General features: G+C 42.6%; 1 protein-coding gene across 1 annotated transcript in view; it reads right to left on the reverse strand.

Moving 5' to 3' along the window:
* Positions 1-12,658, reverse strand: part of RNF212 (ring finger protein 212) — a 90,867-nt gene extending 78,209 nt beyond the window's left edge. Inside the window, exons 1-2 of the mRNA XM_049885317.1 lie at positions 12,550-12,658; positions 9,249-9,310 (exon numbers count right to left, since the gene is read on the reverse strand). Of these exons, the coding sequence (XP_049741274.1) occupies positions 9,249-9,310; positions 12,550-12,658 (171 nt within the window). The remainder of the gene's footprint in view (positions 1-9,248; positions 9,311-12,549) is intronic.
* Positions 12,659-16,715: the final 4,057 nt, after the last annotated feature.

The following is a 16,715-nucleotide window of genomic DNA, read 5'->3' on the forward strand; positions in this document are numbered from 1 at the left end:
TTCATTGTCCAGCTTTTACATGCATATGATATGATTGAAAATACCATGGCTTGGGTCAGGCACACCTTAGGCTTCAAGGTGACATTTTTGCTCTTCAACACTTCGAAGAGGTCCTTTGCAGCAGATTTACCCAATGCAATGCACCTTTTGATTTCTTGACTGCTGCTTCCATGGCTGTTGACTGTGTATCCAAGTAAAATGAAATCCCTGACAATTTCAACCTCTTCTCCGTTTATCATGATGTTGCTCATGGGTCTAGTTGTGAGGATTTTTATTTTCTTTACGTTGAGGTGTAATCCATACTGAAGACTGTGGTCTTTGATCTTCATTAGTAAGTGCTTCAAGTCCTCTTCCCTTTCAGCAAGCAAGGTTGTGTCATCTGCATAACGCAGGTTGTTAATGAGTCTTCCTCCAATCCTGATGCCCCGTTTTTCATATAGTGCAGCTTCTCATATTATTTGCTCAGCATACAGATTGAATAGGTATGGTGAAAGAATACAACCCCGACGCACACCCTTCCTGACTTTAAACCAATCAGTAGCCCCTTGTTCTGTCTGAACAACTGCCTCTTGACCTATGTAAAGGTTCCTCATGAGCACAATTAAGTGCTCTGGAATTCCCATTTGCATGCTAGAGAGTAGGTAATTAATCCGACAAAAATTCAGGCACCTTCCACCTCAGTGAAATTTCTAGGGGTCGAGTGGTGTGGGGCATGCTGCAATATTCCTTCTAAGTGAAGGATAATATATTGCATCTGGCCCCTCCCACAACTAAAAGGTAGGCACAACGCCTAGTGGACCTCTTTGGATTTTGGAGGCAACATATCCCCATTTGTGTATGCTACTGCAGCTTATTTATTAAGTGACTTGAAAAGCTGCTAGTTTTGAGTGGGACCCAGAACAAGAGATGGCTCTGCAACAGGTACAGGCTGCTGTAGTAAGCTGCTCTGCCACTTGGGCCATATGATCCAGCTGATCCAATGGTGCTTGAAGTGTCAATGGCAGATGGAGATGCTTCTTGGAGTCGTTAGCGGGCCCCTATTGGAGAATCACACCACAGACCCTTAGAATTTCAGAGCAAAGCCCTGTGATCCTTTGCAGATAACTACTCTTCTTTTGAGAAACAGCTTTTGGCTTGTTACTGGGCCTTAGTCGAGACTAAAGGCCTCACCACAGACCACCAAGTCACCAGTCACTATGCAGCCTGAGGTGACCATCATGAACTAGATGTTGCCTGGCCCACAGAGCCATAAAACTGTATGGCAGAGCAGCACTCCATCATTAAACGGAAGTGGTATATACAATTCAGGCCCAGAAAAGACCTGAAGGCACAAATAAGTTGCGTGAGGGGTGGCCCAAATATCCATGGTATCCAGTCCTGTCACATTACCTACCCTCTCCCGGTCTGAACCTATGGCCTCACGGGGAGTTCCTTACAATCAGATGAAGCGAAAACTTGTGTCTGGTTTACAGATGGTTCTGTGCGGTATGCAGGCACCACTTGAAAGCAGACAGCAGCACCCCTACAGCCCCTTTCTGGGACCTCTCTGAAGGACTGTGGTGAAGGAAATCCTCCTAGTGGGCACAACTTTGAGCACTGCACCTGGTTGTTCACTACTTAGAAGGAAAAATGGCCAGATGTGTGACTGTATGCTGATTCATGAGCTGTGGCCAACAGTTTGGGGGGATGGTCTTGGAAGGAACATGATTGGAAAACTGGAGACAAGGATGCATGGGGAAGAGGAATGTGGATAGACTTCTCTGAACAGGCCAAAGAAGTGAAGGTATGTTGTGTCTTGCGTTGACTCCTCACTGAAGAGTGACCTCAGCAGGGGAGGATTTCAACAATCAAGTGAACAGGATGATGTCTTCTGTGGAAACCAGCCATCCTCTTCCCCTAGCCACTCTTATCATTGCCCAATGGGCTCATGAAAAAAGTAGCCATGGTGGCAGGGATGGAGATTATGCATGGGCTCAGTAACATGGACTTCCACTCACCAAGGCTGATTTGACTACAGCCACTGCTGAGTGCCCAATCTGCCAGCAGCAGAGACCAACACTGAGTCTCCAACACAGCATCATTCGTCAAGGTGATCGGCCAGCAACTTGATGGCGTGTTGACTACATTGGACCACTTCCATCACGTAAAGGGCAGCATTTTGTTCTTATTAGAATAGACACTCTGGATGTGGATCTTCCTCCCCTGCAAGCAACGTTTCTGCCAAAACAACCATTTGTGGGCTTACAGAATGCCTTACCCACTGCCATGGCATCCTACACAGCATCATCTTGGACCAAGGGACTCACTTCACAGCAAATGAAGTGCAGCAATGGGCCCACGCTCATGGAATTCACTGATCTTACCATGTTCCCCATCATCCTGAAGCAGCTGGCTTGACAGAATGATGGAATGGACTTCTAAAGAAATAATATGGCACCAGCTAGATGGCAATGGCTTGCAGGGTTGGGACAATGTTTTTCCAGAGGCTGTATATAAAGAAAAAAAAAATTTTTTTTTCTTTTTTTTGTATATGTTCTAAACCAGTGTCCAATGTACGGTGCTTTCTCCCATAGCCAGGATTCAAGGGTCCAGGAATCAAGAGGTAGAAATGGGAGTGGCACCACTCACTATTATCCCTAGTGACCCACTCACAAAATTTTTGCTTCCTGTCCTCACTACCCTATGCTCTGCTGGTCTATATGTCTTAATTCCAAAGGAAAGAATGCTCCCACCAAAAGACACAACAACGATTCCACTGAACTGGAAGTCAAGGATGCCACCTGGTCACTTTGGGCTCCTCATGCCTCTGGATCAGCAGGACAAGAAGGGAGTTACTGTATTGGCTAGTGTGACTGATACTGATTATCAAGGGGGAACTGGATTGATATTATTTAATGGAGATCTGTGGAAAGAGATGATGGAAAAGCTCAATATCATCAGTCAGAACAAGGCCAGGGGCCATCTGTGGAACAGACCATCAATTGCTCATATGCAAGTTCAAGCTAAAAGTGAAGAAAATTAGAGCAAGTCCACGAGAGCCAGAATATGACATTGAGTATATCCCACCTAAATTTAGAGACCATCTGAAGAACAGATTTGATGCATTGAACACTAGTGACCAAAGACCAAATGAGTTGTGGAAGGACATCACACAAGAAGAAAGCAAGAGGTCACTGAAAAGAAAGAAAAAAAAGAAAAGACCAAGATGGATGTCAGAGGAGACTCTGAAACTTGCTCTTGAACACCGAGCAGCTAAGGCAAAACAAAGAATTGATAAAGTAAAAGAACTGAAGAGAAGATTTCAAAGGGCGGCTCAAGAAGACAAAGTAAAGTATTATAATGACATGTGCAAAGAGCTGGAGATTGAAAACCAAAAGGGAAGAACATGCTCAGCGTTTCTCAAACTGAAAGAACTGAAGAAAAAATTCAAGCCTCGAGTTGCAATAGTGAAGGATTCCATGGGGAAAATATTAAACGATGCAGGAAGCATCAAAAGACAATGGAAGGAATACACAGAGTCATTATACCAAAAAGAATTAGTTGATGTTCGACCATTTCAAGAAGTAACACATGATCAAGAACTGATGGTGCTGAAGGAGGAAGTCCAACCTGCTCTGAAGGCACTGGCAAAAAACGAGGCTCCAGGAATTGATGGAGTATCAATTGAGAAGTTTCAACAAACAGATGCAGCGCGGGAAGGTACTCACTCATCTACGCCAAGAAATATGGAAGACAGCTTCCTGGCCAACTGACTGGAAGAGATTCATATTTATGCCTATTCCCCAAAAAGATGATCCAATGAATGTGGAAACTATAGGACAATATCATTAATTAATCACAGGCAAGCAAAATTTTGCTGAAGATCATTCAAAAACAGTTGCAGCAGTGTATCAACGGGAACTGCCTGAAATTCAGGCCAGTTTCAGAAGAGAATGTGGAACCAGGGATATCATTGTTGATGTCAGATGGATCCTGGCTGAAAGCAGAGAATACCAGAAGGGTGTTTACCTGTGTTTTATTGACTTTGCAAAGGCATTCTGCTGTGTGGATCATAACAAATTATGGATAACATTGTGAAGAATGGGAATTCCAGAACATTTAACTGTGCTCTTGAGGAACCTTTACACAGATCAAGAGGCAGTTGTTCAGACAGAACAAGGGCATAGTGATTGGTTTAAAGTCAGGAAAGGTGTGTGTCAGGGCTGTATTCTTTCACCATACCTATTCAATCTGTATGTTGAGCAATTAATATGAGAAGTTTGACTATATGAAGAAAAAAGGGGCATCAGGATTGGAGGAGGACTCATTAATAACCTGCGTTATGCAGATGACCCAACCTTGATTGTTGAAACTGAAAAGGACTTGAAGCATTTACTAATGAAGGTCAAAGACCACAGCCTTCAGTATGGATTACACCTCAACATAGAGAAAACAAAAAGGTGATCCAACCAATCGTGATAAACAACATCATGATAAACGGAGAAAAGACTGAAGTTGTCAAGGATTTCATTTTACTTGGATCCACAATTAACAGCCATGGAAGCAGCAGTCAAGAAATCAAAAGACACATTGCATTGGGTAAATCTGCTGCAAAGGACCTCTTCAAAGTGTTGAAGAGCAAAGATGTCACCTTGAAGACTAAGGTGCGCCTGACCCAAGCCATGGTATTTTCTATCGTATCATATGCATATGAAAGCTGGACAATGAATAAGGAAGATCAAAGAAGAACTGACACCTTTGAATTGTGGTGTTGGCGAAGAATATTCAATATACCATGGGCTGCCAGAAGAATGAACAAATCTGTCTTAGAAGAAGTACAAACAGAGTGCTCCTTAGAAGCAAGGATGGCGAGACTGCATCTTACATACTTTGGATATGTTGTCAGGAGGGATCAGTCCCTGGAGAAGGACATCATGCTTGGCAGAGTACAGGGTCAGCAGAAAAGAGAAAGACTCTCAACGAGCTGGACTGACACAGTGGCTGCAACAATGAGCTCAAGCATGACAGTGATTGTAAGGATGGCACAAGACTGGGCAATGTTTCGTTCTGTTGTGCATAGGGTCGCTATGAGTCGGAACTGACTCGACGGCACCTAACAACAATGGAGGTAAAGAAGAGTAAGTGTGGAATACAGGAGATCCCTTAGGGCATCTCTTAGTACTACCATGCCCTGGATTAAAGTCAATGGACAACTTGTTGTTGCTGTTAGGTGCCATTTAGTCTGTTCTGACTCAGAGTGACCCTATGCACAACAGAAGAAACACTGCTCGGTCCTGTGCTATCCTCACAAACGCTGCTATGTTTGAGCCCACCGTTGGAAAACTACAGCAATCCAATTCTGAAATGCCTACTAATGGCCCAGACCCTTCAAGCATGAAGGTTTTGGTCACCCCACCAGGCAAAGACCTATGATCAGTTGAGGTGCTTGCTGAGGGTAAAGGGAATACGGATGGGTGGTGGAAGAAAGTAGTTCCAAATTCTAGTTATGACCCTGTGACTAGTTGCAGAAAGGAGAACTGTAATTATCACGAGTATTTCTTCCTCTTATGCGTGCATCAAATATTTTTTTCTTCCCTCATAAAATATGAGACGTAAATGGGGCTAGTGCATTTTTGGTTGTACACATGTTAGTTGTATCATGTTAGGCCCAAGTGTGACTTTGTAGTTGTTTTTATTTAGAGATTGTGCATGGTTTAAGGAGTATGTGTACAGGTGCCAAGTAGATAAGGGGTGGACTGTGATGGTTAAGGTTGTGTGTCAGCTTGGCTGGGACATGATCCTCAGTGGTTTGGCAGTTATGTAATTATGTAGTTATTCTCCATTCTGTGATACAATGTAATTACCTCCACAATGTGATTTGATGTGATCAGCCAAACAGTTATAAGGACAGTTTCCTTGGAGGTATGGCCTGTGTCCAACATACATGGATGTTCTGGCAAAACTTGCTGGCCTCTTCTTGCTCTAGATCCTGCATCTGGCTAATCATCACCTGACCTCCAGTTCTTGGGACTTGAGCCAGGGACCTGCCTTATTGCCTGGGGATCTTTGGATTCATTGATCTCTGCATCCTTCGAGCCAGCAGCCTGCCATCTTATCGGCCAATCTTGCATTTGTCAGCCCCTGCAGCTACATGAGTCAGGAGAAGCCTGCAGCCTGATGCCTGACCCACAGAGTTGGAACTTGCCAGCCTCTACAACCACGAGAGCCATTTCCTTGAGATAAACATCTCTCTTTCTCTGTATATGCAGGGAGTTCTCACTCATCTATGCCAAGAAATTTGGAAGACACCAACCTGGCCAACGGACTGGAAGAGATTCATGTTTATGCTTATTCCAAAGAAAATGATCCAACTGAATGCTGAAATTAACAATACCACTAATATCACATGCAAGTAAAATTTTGCTGAAGATCATTCAAAGCGTTTGCAGAAGTACATCAACAAGGAACTGCCAGAAATTCAAGCTGGATTCACAAGAGGAAGTGGAATGAGGTATATCAATGCTGATGAGAGATGGATCCTGGCTGAAAGCAGAGAATATCAAAAAGATGTTTACCTTTGTTTTATTGACTATGCAAAGGCATCTGACTGTGTGGATCGTAACAAATTACAGATAATATTGCAGAGAATGGGAATTCCCAAACATTTAATTATGTTCATGGGGAACCTGTACATAGATCAAGAGGCAGTCTATCAAACAGAACAAAAGGATACTAAAAAAAAAAAAAAAACCAAAAACCCAAACCCACTGCCATCGAGTTGATTCCCACTCATAGTGACCCTACAGGACAGAGCAGAACTGCCCCATAGAGTTTCCAAGGAGTGCCTGGTAGATCTGAACTGCCGACCTTTTGGTTAGCAGCTGTAGCACTTAACCACTATGCCACCAGGTGCTGTTCAAAGTAGGAAAGGTGTGCACCAGGGTTGTACCCTTTCACCATACTTATTCAATTGGTATGCTAAACGAATAATATGAGAAGCTGGACTATACGAAGAAGAACAGGGCATCAGGGTTGGAGGAAGACTCAATAATTACCTGCGATATGCAGATGACACAACCTTGCTTGCTGAAAGTGGATTTGAAGCACTTAGTGATAAAGATCAAAGACCACAGCCTTCAGTATGATTACACTTCCAACACAAAGAAAACAAAAGCCCTCACAAATGGACCAATAAGCAGCATCATGATATCTGGAGGAGAATAGGGCAATTTCTATAAAAATTTAAATGTTTAAATCTTTTGCCCTGGCTTTTCCACTTCTGGGAATACATTGTTGTTGTTGTTAGGTATCATCAAGTCAGTTCCAACTCACAGCAACCCTATGCACAACAGAACGAAACACTGCCCCGTCCTGTACCATCCTTACGATCGTTGTTATGCTTGAGCACATTGTTGCAGCCACTGTGGCAATCCACCTCACTGAGGGTCTTCCTCTTTTCTGCTGACCCTGTACTCTGCCAAGCATGATGTCCTTCTCCAGGGACTGATCCCTCCTGACAACATGTCCAAAGTATGTAAGACACAGTCTCCCAACCTTGCTTCTAAGGAGCATTCTGGCCGCACTTCTTCCAAGACAGATGTGTTTGTTCTTTTGGCAGTCCATGGTGTATTCAATATTCTTCACCAACACCACAATTCAAAGGCGTCAGTTCTTCTTCGGTCTTCCTTATTCATTGCCCAGCTTTCACATGCATATGATGTGACTGAAAATACCATGGCTTGGGTCAGGCGCACCTTAGTCTTCAGGGTGACATCTTTGCTCTGCAACACTTTTAAGAGGTCCTTTGCAGGAAAAAAAAAAAAAAAATTTTTTTTTTTTCCAGCAGATTTGCCCAATCCAATGCACCACTTGATTTCTTGACTGCTGCTTCCATGGATGTTGACTGTAGATCCAAGTAAAATGAAATCCTTGACAACTTCAATCTTTTCTCTGTTTATCATGATGTTGTTTATTGGTCCAGTTGTGAGGATTTTTGTTTTCTCTATTTTGAGGAATTTGTGCTACATAAATATTCCTATAAGTGTGCAGATACTGGTAAAAAGCATTGTCTTAAATAGTGGAAAACTGAAAAATCCCAAGGTTCATCAATAGGAAAAGTGTGAAATACTGTGAAGTCATTTTTAAGAAGAGTGTGGATGTGCCCAAAATAGAATGTCAACTGAGAAAACATCATTTTTGTAAAAAGATAAATAACAATAATGCATGGAGAATAGGTACTGAACTTCTGGCCATTGTCATCATCAGCACATAAGATTTGGGCGAATTTCACATTCTCTATTACAATTTTCTCAACTGTATGAATTGAGTTTAACTTTTTATTATATTGGTAATTAGGAAAAATTACGGTATTTTAAAACATCAACTCAAATAACATTTTGGAGCCTGGGTGTCCAAGAAGACATTTGTAACTAAAGTTATACAGGGTAACAAGTAAATTAATGCATTTTATAGGTATGTCTGAAGCCTCCTGCAGCAGTAATCAATTGTAAACTTACTTCTGGATTGACCATATCAATTATACACATTGCTGGTGTTGTGTGCCGTTGACCTGATTCCAGCTCATAGCGACCCTACAGAACAGAATGAACTGTTCCGTAGGATTTCCTAGGCTGTAATTTTTATGGGAGCACATCACCAAGTCTTTTCTCTCGCAGAGTGGCTAGTGGGTTCAAACTATCAACCTTTTGGTTAGCAGCTGAGTGCTTAACCATTGTACCACCAGGGCTCTTAATTGCATATGACCCTTTTGAAAAAACCAGCCTCTAAAAAAAAAAAAATTGCCCTTCAAATCCACTAGGCGCTCCTTGAAAACTGTATGGGGCAGTACTATTCTGTCCTATAGGGTCTCTATGAGTCAGAATCGACTTGACGGCAGTGGGTGTGCGTTTTTTGGGGTTGGCTAAAAAACAAACCCTGCTGGTATAGTGGTTAAGTGCTACAGCTGCTAACCAAAGGGTCGGCAGTTTGAATCTGCCAGGCGCTCCTTGGAAACTCTATGGGGGTTCTACTCTGTCCTACAGGGTCGCTATGAGTCGGAATCGACTCGACGGCACTGGGTCTGGTTTGCTTTTTTTTTTAACTGAGGTTCTAAAAAAATATTAATTGTACTTTGGTTTATTATCTTATAAAAATTTCTAGTTAATCTACCAAAATTAATGAAAATTTTAGACACTACAAATGACTAAAATTAAATTTCAAATTTAAAAGGAAATACTACTGTGATTAGTAGGCTACAGATTTCAACTTACATGTTTTGAAAGTAAAATTGTATGACAAGGAACTTTACAAATCAAGCATTCATCCTTTTTACCTGTAAAATAAAAGCAAGCGTTATTATATTATACTGATTAGTGCTTTTAAACACAAAGAAGCACAAACTTTAAATTACAGTGGTTCTCCAAGAAATATGCAGGATTCTAGCACTCAAATGTTTTCATATTCAGATAGTGGATGAAACTATGGGTATGGATACAGTTGAAAAGACTTACTTAACTAAAAATAGTTTTTCCCCCTGCTTTGCAAATGTGTCCAAAAATCAACAATTCTTAGACTTAAATCTATCCTAAACCAAACAACTATAAAAATCAACAATACTTGGACTTACTCCTATCTTAAACAAATAAAAAACCAAACCCATTAATCCACTGCCATCGAGATCGAGTCAATTTCAACTCATAGCGACCCTACAGGACAGAGTAGAACTGTCCCACAGGGTTTCCGAGGAGCAGCTGCTGGATTCGAACTGCTGACCTATCGGTTAGCAGCTGAGCACTTAACTGCTGATTTTTTTTTTTAATAATTGGATTTATAGTCATATCTTAATTTGAGAATTCTAACTATTCAAAATGAAAACAGCTCCTCAAAACCTCACCCAACAGATAAATTAAGCCTTGTCCTGTCCCTGTTTGTCCCACTTCTACAATACCACAAGGTACCCAGACATTCTGGACAGATGGTTTCCTCATTCATTTAATACACCTAGCTGGGACCCAGTAGCCAACCATGTCAGTGACACAGCTGCCTCATTCCTTGTCCTTCCTGGGACACGCCCAGCCAATGCCTGAACCTGGGCAAGTCCAACTGCTGTCTTCTCTTCTTTTGGCCCAAGGCAGCTAAGAACTGGAAAGAAATGCAGCTTAACTGAAAAGGGGATTATGGGTTTCAATGATGATGAAGCACCACTGGGAAATCCTTCCACTTTTTCTTGGTAGAGGTATTATTATTTTTTTTTTTTAGCTATTCCCTGTGTGGGGTGTTCAAACAAGCTCCCTCATATTATTGAATGAGAAAAAAGAAGCCCCACTTCCATCAATCTCCCTGCCCTCTCCTCTAGACTTACCTGCCACAGAACAACAGAATTTTCTCTCCTTCCTTCCTGCCTAAAAGGAGGCATCTTCCCCCACCCACCATGCCTAACCTCTTCATTGGTGTATTCACAACCATCTCTGTATCAGTAGCAGCTAGCCCAGGGAATGTGCTAAAAAAAATATATCCTTTTTGAGAAATGGGCGGACCCCCTTCTAACAATCTCCAGAATTGTCTCCTTCCCTCTCTATCTACAAACATGTTCAAGTCATCCCCATCCCCCAAAAAACCACCCTTGACAATATGTTCCTGCCCCTCTATCTACTGCTCATTCTGCTAGAAGAACGGTCTGGAATGCAGAAATTTCTCTTATGCACGATTACAGCCAGAAGCCATTGAATAAAAGATTAACAGATCTAACACATAAAAACCTAAAAGTTGTGTTCAAGCTGGGGAAATTAAGTGAAATGACAGAAAATTATTTGCAACTGATAGGCAAAAGGGTTGACACTAAATATATATTGTTGTTGTTAATTGCCCTGAACTGATTCTGACTCAAGGCAACCCTGGGTATATGGAGTAGAACTGCTCTATTGGGTTTTCAAGGCTGTGACCTTTAGGAAGCAAAATACCAGGCTTGTGTCCTGAGGTACCTCTTGGTAGGTTCAAGCCACCAACCTTTTGGCTAGTAGTCAAGTGCTTAGCTGTTTGCCCCATGCAAAACCCCATGCACGGACTCCTTAAAATATGAACAGCACCTACAAATCAATAAAACAGTAACCACTTCACAACTAGATGGTGTCCGGCTACCACTACTGACAGGGATCACACACAATAGAGGGTCCCAGACAGAGCTGGAGAAAAACGTAGAACAAAATTCTAACTCAGAAAAAAAGATGAGATTTACTGGTCCGACAGACTGGAGAAACCCTGAGAATATGGCCCCTGAACACCCTTTTAACTCCACCCTTCAGCCAAAGATTAGATAGGCAGATAAACCAAAATGAGACTAAAGGGGCCACTAACCCAGGGACAAGGATGAGAAGGCAGGAGGGTACAGGAAAGCTGGTAATGGGGAACCCAAGGTCGAGAAGGGAGAGTGCTGACGTGTCATGGGGTTGGCAACCAATGTCACAAAGCAATATGTGTATTAACTGTGTAATAAGAAACTAATTTGTTCTGTAAATCTTCATCTAAAATACAACAAAAAATAAATTAAAAAATTTAAAAAAGTATCCACTTCAATAAAAGTCATGAAAAGACCTGCGTAGACAATCAGCAAGAGTGTAAACAGTCGATAAGTACACGAAGAAAAAAAATGAAGGTCGATAATGAAAGATAGGAGTCCCCGGGTGGTGAAAACGGTTAACTCAATCAGCTGCTAACCAAAAGGAGTCACTGAGAGGCAGGCTGGAAGAAAGGCCTGGTGATCAATTACCCACTGACAAGCCCATGGATCACAGTTCTATTCTGACACACACAAAGTCGCCGTGAGTCAGAATCATTCGATGGCAACTGGTTTTGTAATAAGAGATGCAAAACAGGGGAGAAAAACAGGCACTCCCATATGGACGCTGGGAATACAAATTAGCACGCCCTTTCTGGAGGGCGGTTTGGTAATACATAACAGTCTTAATATGCAATCCCTCAGTCTAGCAAGTCAACCTCTAGGAATATATCCAAAAAGAAAACCAAGTAAACAAATATTTCATACATGGCTGTTCATCTAAATGATGTTTTAACAGCAAAATATTAGGAAACATAAATATCTTTTAATAAGGGAATCAGTTAAATTATGGTTCAGTCACTAAAAGATACATTATGCAGTCTTAAAAATGACGAAAACACATTTTTTTTTCCTTTTTTGCCACGACTTATTTTAACACGGAAAAAGGTCCATGTCCTATCAGACAATTAAGTGTTACACATACTACATACATTTTAAAATGTGTATTTATATTAAAACGTAAGACCAGCAGACTGTTTCCCAGGCTCAAGAGCGGGTTTCTCCAACCATTCGCCCATCGAGGGACCTGCTGGCTTCTGCTTCCCCTGAAGTCCACAGGGAGCCACGCGCTGGGACACCCTGACCACCCAGTTGGAGCGTCCCTCTCCCACAGTCCCCTCGTGTGGCTCCCGCCACGGGGACGGCCCCCACCCGCGAACGGCTCCCACCCGAGAAGCCTTCAGCGCTGGAGGCTCTGGGGTCCCGGGCCTGCCACCAGGGCCCTCATCTGCGCTGACCTTTGTGGAGGCAGAGGTCACAGTACACGTGCCCGCAGTTGGTCAAGCTGAAGCGTGAGGTCCTGTGGGGCGGCTGGAAGCAACGATTGCAAAACACCCGGCTGGTCATGCTGGGCCCAAGACTGTACCGCCGCGGTCGCCTCCGGTGCCACGACTAGGTGAGGCCGGAAGGAGGCAGCTAAAGCCGCTTCCGGCCGGCCGAGGGCGGGCAATTCTGCGCCTGCGCACTTGCAGACGTTCAAGCTTGGGCCTGCGCATCAGCGCACCGTGCCTGTTCCCGCCAAAACTTGAAGTGGTCAGAATGTACCAACCTGGGAAGGGAGGGAGGCATGAGTTTGATTTTTGGGGGAGTAGGAGTTTGTTTTGGCTGGAAGTAGGGGAGGAAGGAGATGAAAATGAGGACGTGGTCTCTTCCATTCTATCATTGCAATCCTCAAGGATTCTTCTGTGGAACACTGTGGAGTGATCCGTCCTCCCCCCCCCCCACGCGGCCCAACAATGGGGCACGCCGGGATGGTGGTGCACGAGCTGAGGGAGCGCGAGGCAATCGTCCTGAAGAGATGTCCCAGCATCCCCGCTGCAGGTTAGCTTGCCAGGCGGGGCGGCACGGGGTGCCTCAGGAGACCGCCGCTCCTCTCCTCCGCAGGCAGGTGAGGCTGTGGCCGGGGAGGGCCAGGACAGAGTGGTGAGCTGGGGTGGTTACAGGGCAGGCAGACAGGATGAGCACGGGGCCCCGCGGGCTACGGTGCACTGAGCAGACTAGGCCGGGGGACTGTGCGGACACAGGATCATGGGACTCTACGAAAGAACTGGACAAGGGCAGAGGCCGATATTGGCTCTAACACACATTCCTAGTCCCGACTTAAGGGAGATTGTTTACCTTTCAAAAATTAATGGATGGAATTACCACTGGGGGAAGCTGGGCGAAGGGACTCTATCATTTTAGCAACTTCCTGTGAGCTCATCATTATTTAAAATAAAAAAAAGTTAAAGATATAGATGGAGGTTACTTTTTATAAAATTGACACTCTTCACATAATGTTCACCTCCCCCAATTAAGGCATGAGTGGTGTTCCACTGAGGTGCAGCCATGGACCTGTCCCAGAGCCTGAGGGAACCACCCTGAGGAAGACTTGGTTCAGAGAAAGCTTCTGGGTCACTTGCTTGTGTTAGAGATAGGTTGCTATCCTTACGGGGAAACAAGAGGAAAAAGAGATTCAGGGTAACTGTTTCAGATCAGGAATGCTGTAGGTAAAAGTTGTATATCCTAGCAACAAAATATAAAATAGGTGTATTGGACTTCATCAAAATTGAAAATTATTGTTCAACAAAGGACTTTAACAACAGAGAAGCAACCTACATAAGAGGAGAAAAATTTGGGAACCATATATTGGATAATGGTTTAATATCCAGAATATATTAAGAATTCCTACAACTTAACAAAAAAGGAACAACCCAATTAAAAAATCAGATAAGGACTTGACTAGATTAATTTCACTGAAGAAGATATACAAATGGCCAACAAGCATATGAAGAGGTAACATCATTAGCAATTAAACCCGTTGCTGTCAAGTCGATTCCGACTCATAGTGACCCTATAGGACAGAGTAGAACTGCCCCATAGAGTTTCCAAGGAGCATCTGGTGGATTTGAACTGCTAACCTTTTGGTTAGCACCCATAGCACTTAACCACTACACCACCAGGGTTTCCATTAGCAATTAGGGAGATGCAAATCAAAACCACGATGAGATACCATCTCACTCCAACTACGACGGCTAAGATAAAAAAAAAAAATGGAAAACAAATATTGACAAGGATGTGGATAATTTGGAACTCATCCTTGCTGGTCGGAATACAAATTGGTACAGCTGCTGTGGAAAACAGTTTGGCAGTTCCTCCGGAGTTAACCATATTACCCAGCAATGCCACTCCTAGGTAAATATCCACGAGACTTGAAAGCAGTGATTCAAACAGATACATGTACACCAATGTTCCTTGCAGCACTAGTCACAATAGCCAAAAGGTGGAAATAAACAGATGTTTATTTGGCATATACATACAATGGAATATCACTCAGGCATAAACTCATTGCTGTGGGACCGATTTTGACTCATAGTGACCCTACAGGAAAGAGTAGAACTGCCTGAAAAGGTTTCCAAGGAGCAGCTGGTGGATTCAAGCTGCTGACCTTTTGATTAGCAGCTGAGCTTTTAACCACTGTGCCACCATGGCTCCATAGCCATAAAGAGAAATTAAGTCCTGATACATGCTACAACATGGATGTGCCTTGAAAAGATTATGCTCAGTGAAATAAGTCAATCAGAAAAGGACTAATATTGTATGATCTCACTTATATGAAATAACAAGAATAGGCAAATGTATAGAGACCAGAGTTTATTAGTGGTTACCAGTGGTGCCGGAGGGGGGGAGGGGGAGCTTGGGAAACAATGAGTGATGGAAAATTTGGCAGCCGTTAAAGGTGATGGTTGCACACCATGATTAATATAAATGTTATCGCTAAATTGTTCACCCGAAAAATGTTGAATTGGCAAATGTTTTATCATAAAAATTTGACCTGTTCTGTCAAACCCGCTGCTGTCGATTCTGATTCATAGTGACCCTACAGGACAGAGTAGAATTGCCCCATAGGGTTTCCAAGGATCACTGCTAACCAACCTTTTGGTTAGCAGCCAAGCTTTTAACCACTGTGCCACTAGGGCTCCATTTTTATGATACACACACACGAATGTATAACAGGTCTGTCCAGTACAGTAGCCATGAGTCACCTGTGGTCATTGAGCCCTTGAAATGTAGTTAGTCCAAATTGAGATTTACCATCAGTGTAAAATACTAGTGGGGCTTCCAAGTCTCAGTATGAAAAAAAGAATGTAAAATATCTCAATCATAATTTTTATGTTGATAACATGTTAAGATGACATTTTTGATGTTTCGGGTTAAATATGTCACTAGCATCAAATCTGTTCTTGAAATGGTCTTTAAATTCTGGTGGGATATACTCAAGGTCATACTTTGGCTCTCGTGGACTTGTTCTAATTTTCTTTAGTTTCACCTTGAACTTGCATATGAGCAATTGATGGTCTGTTCAACAGTTGGCCCCTGGCCTTGTTCTGACTGATGGTATTGAGCTTTTCCATCATCTCTTTCCACATATGTGGTCTGTTTGATTCCTGTGTGTTCCATCTGGTGAGGTCCATGTGTATAGTTGCCATTTATGTTGGTGAAAAAAGGTATTTGCAATGCAGAACTTGTTGGTCTTGCAAAATTCTATCATTCGATCTCCGGCATCATTTCTATCCTCAAGGCCATATTTTCCAACTACCAATCCTTCTTCTTTGTTTCCAACTTTTGCGTTCCAATCACCAGTAATTATCAAAGCATCCTGATTGCATGTTCGATCAATTTCAGACTACAGACATTGGTAAAAATCTTTAGTCTCCTCATCTTTGACCTCAGTGGTTGGTGCGTAAATTTGAATAATAGTAATATTAACTGGTCTTCCTTGTAGCCATATGGATATTATCCTATTACTGACAGTGTTGTACTTCAGGATAGATCTTGAAATGTTCTTTTTGTTGATGAATGCAATGCCATTCCTCTTGAAGTTGTCATCTCAAGAATAGATTTGACGTGTTGAACACTAATGACTGAAGACCAGACGAGCTGTGGAATGACATCAGAGACACCATACATGAAGAAAGCAAGAGGTCATTAAAAAGACAGGCAAGAAAGAAAAGACCAAAATGGATGTCAGAAGAGACTCTGAAACTTGCTCTTGAATGTCAAGTAGCTAAAGCAAAAGGAAGAAATGATGAAGTAAAAGAACCGAACAGAAGATTTCAAAGGGCAGCTCAAGGAGACAAGTAAAGTATTATAATGACAAGTGTGAAGAGCCGGAGATGGAAAACCAAAAGGAAGAACATACTCTGCATTTCTCAAGCTGAAGAAATCGAAGAAAAAATTCAGGCCTCGAGTTGCAATAGTGAAGGATTCTGTGGGAAAAATATTAAACAACACAGGAAAGATCAAAAGAAGATGAAAGGAATACACAGAGTCATTATACCAAAAAGAATTGGTCAGTGTTCACCCATTTCAAGAGGTAGCATATGATCAGGAACCGATGGTACTGAAGGAAGAAGTTCAAGCT

This window comes from Elephas maximus, chromosome 5 (genome assembly GCF_024166365.1).
Source record: "Elephas maximus indicus isolate mEleMax1 chromosome 5, mEleMax1 primary haplotype, whole genome shotgun sequence".
In the NCBI taxonomy this organism is placed as follows: domain Eukaryota; kingdom Metazoa; phylum Chordata; class Mammalia; order Proboscidea; family Elephantidae; genus Elephas; species Elephas maximus.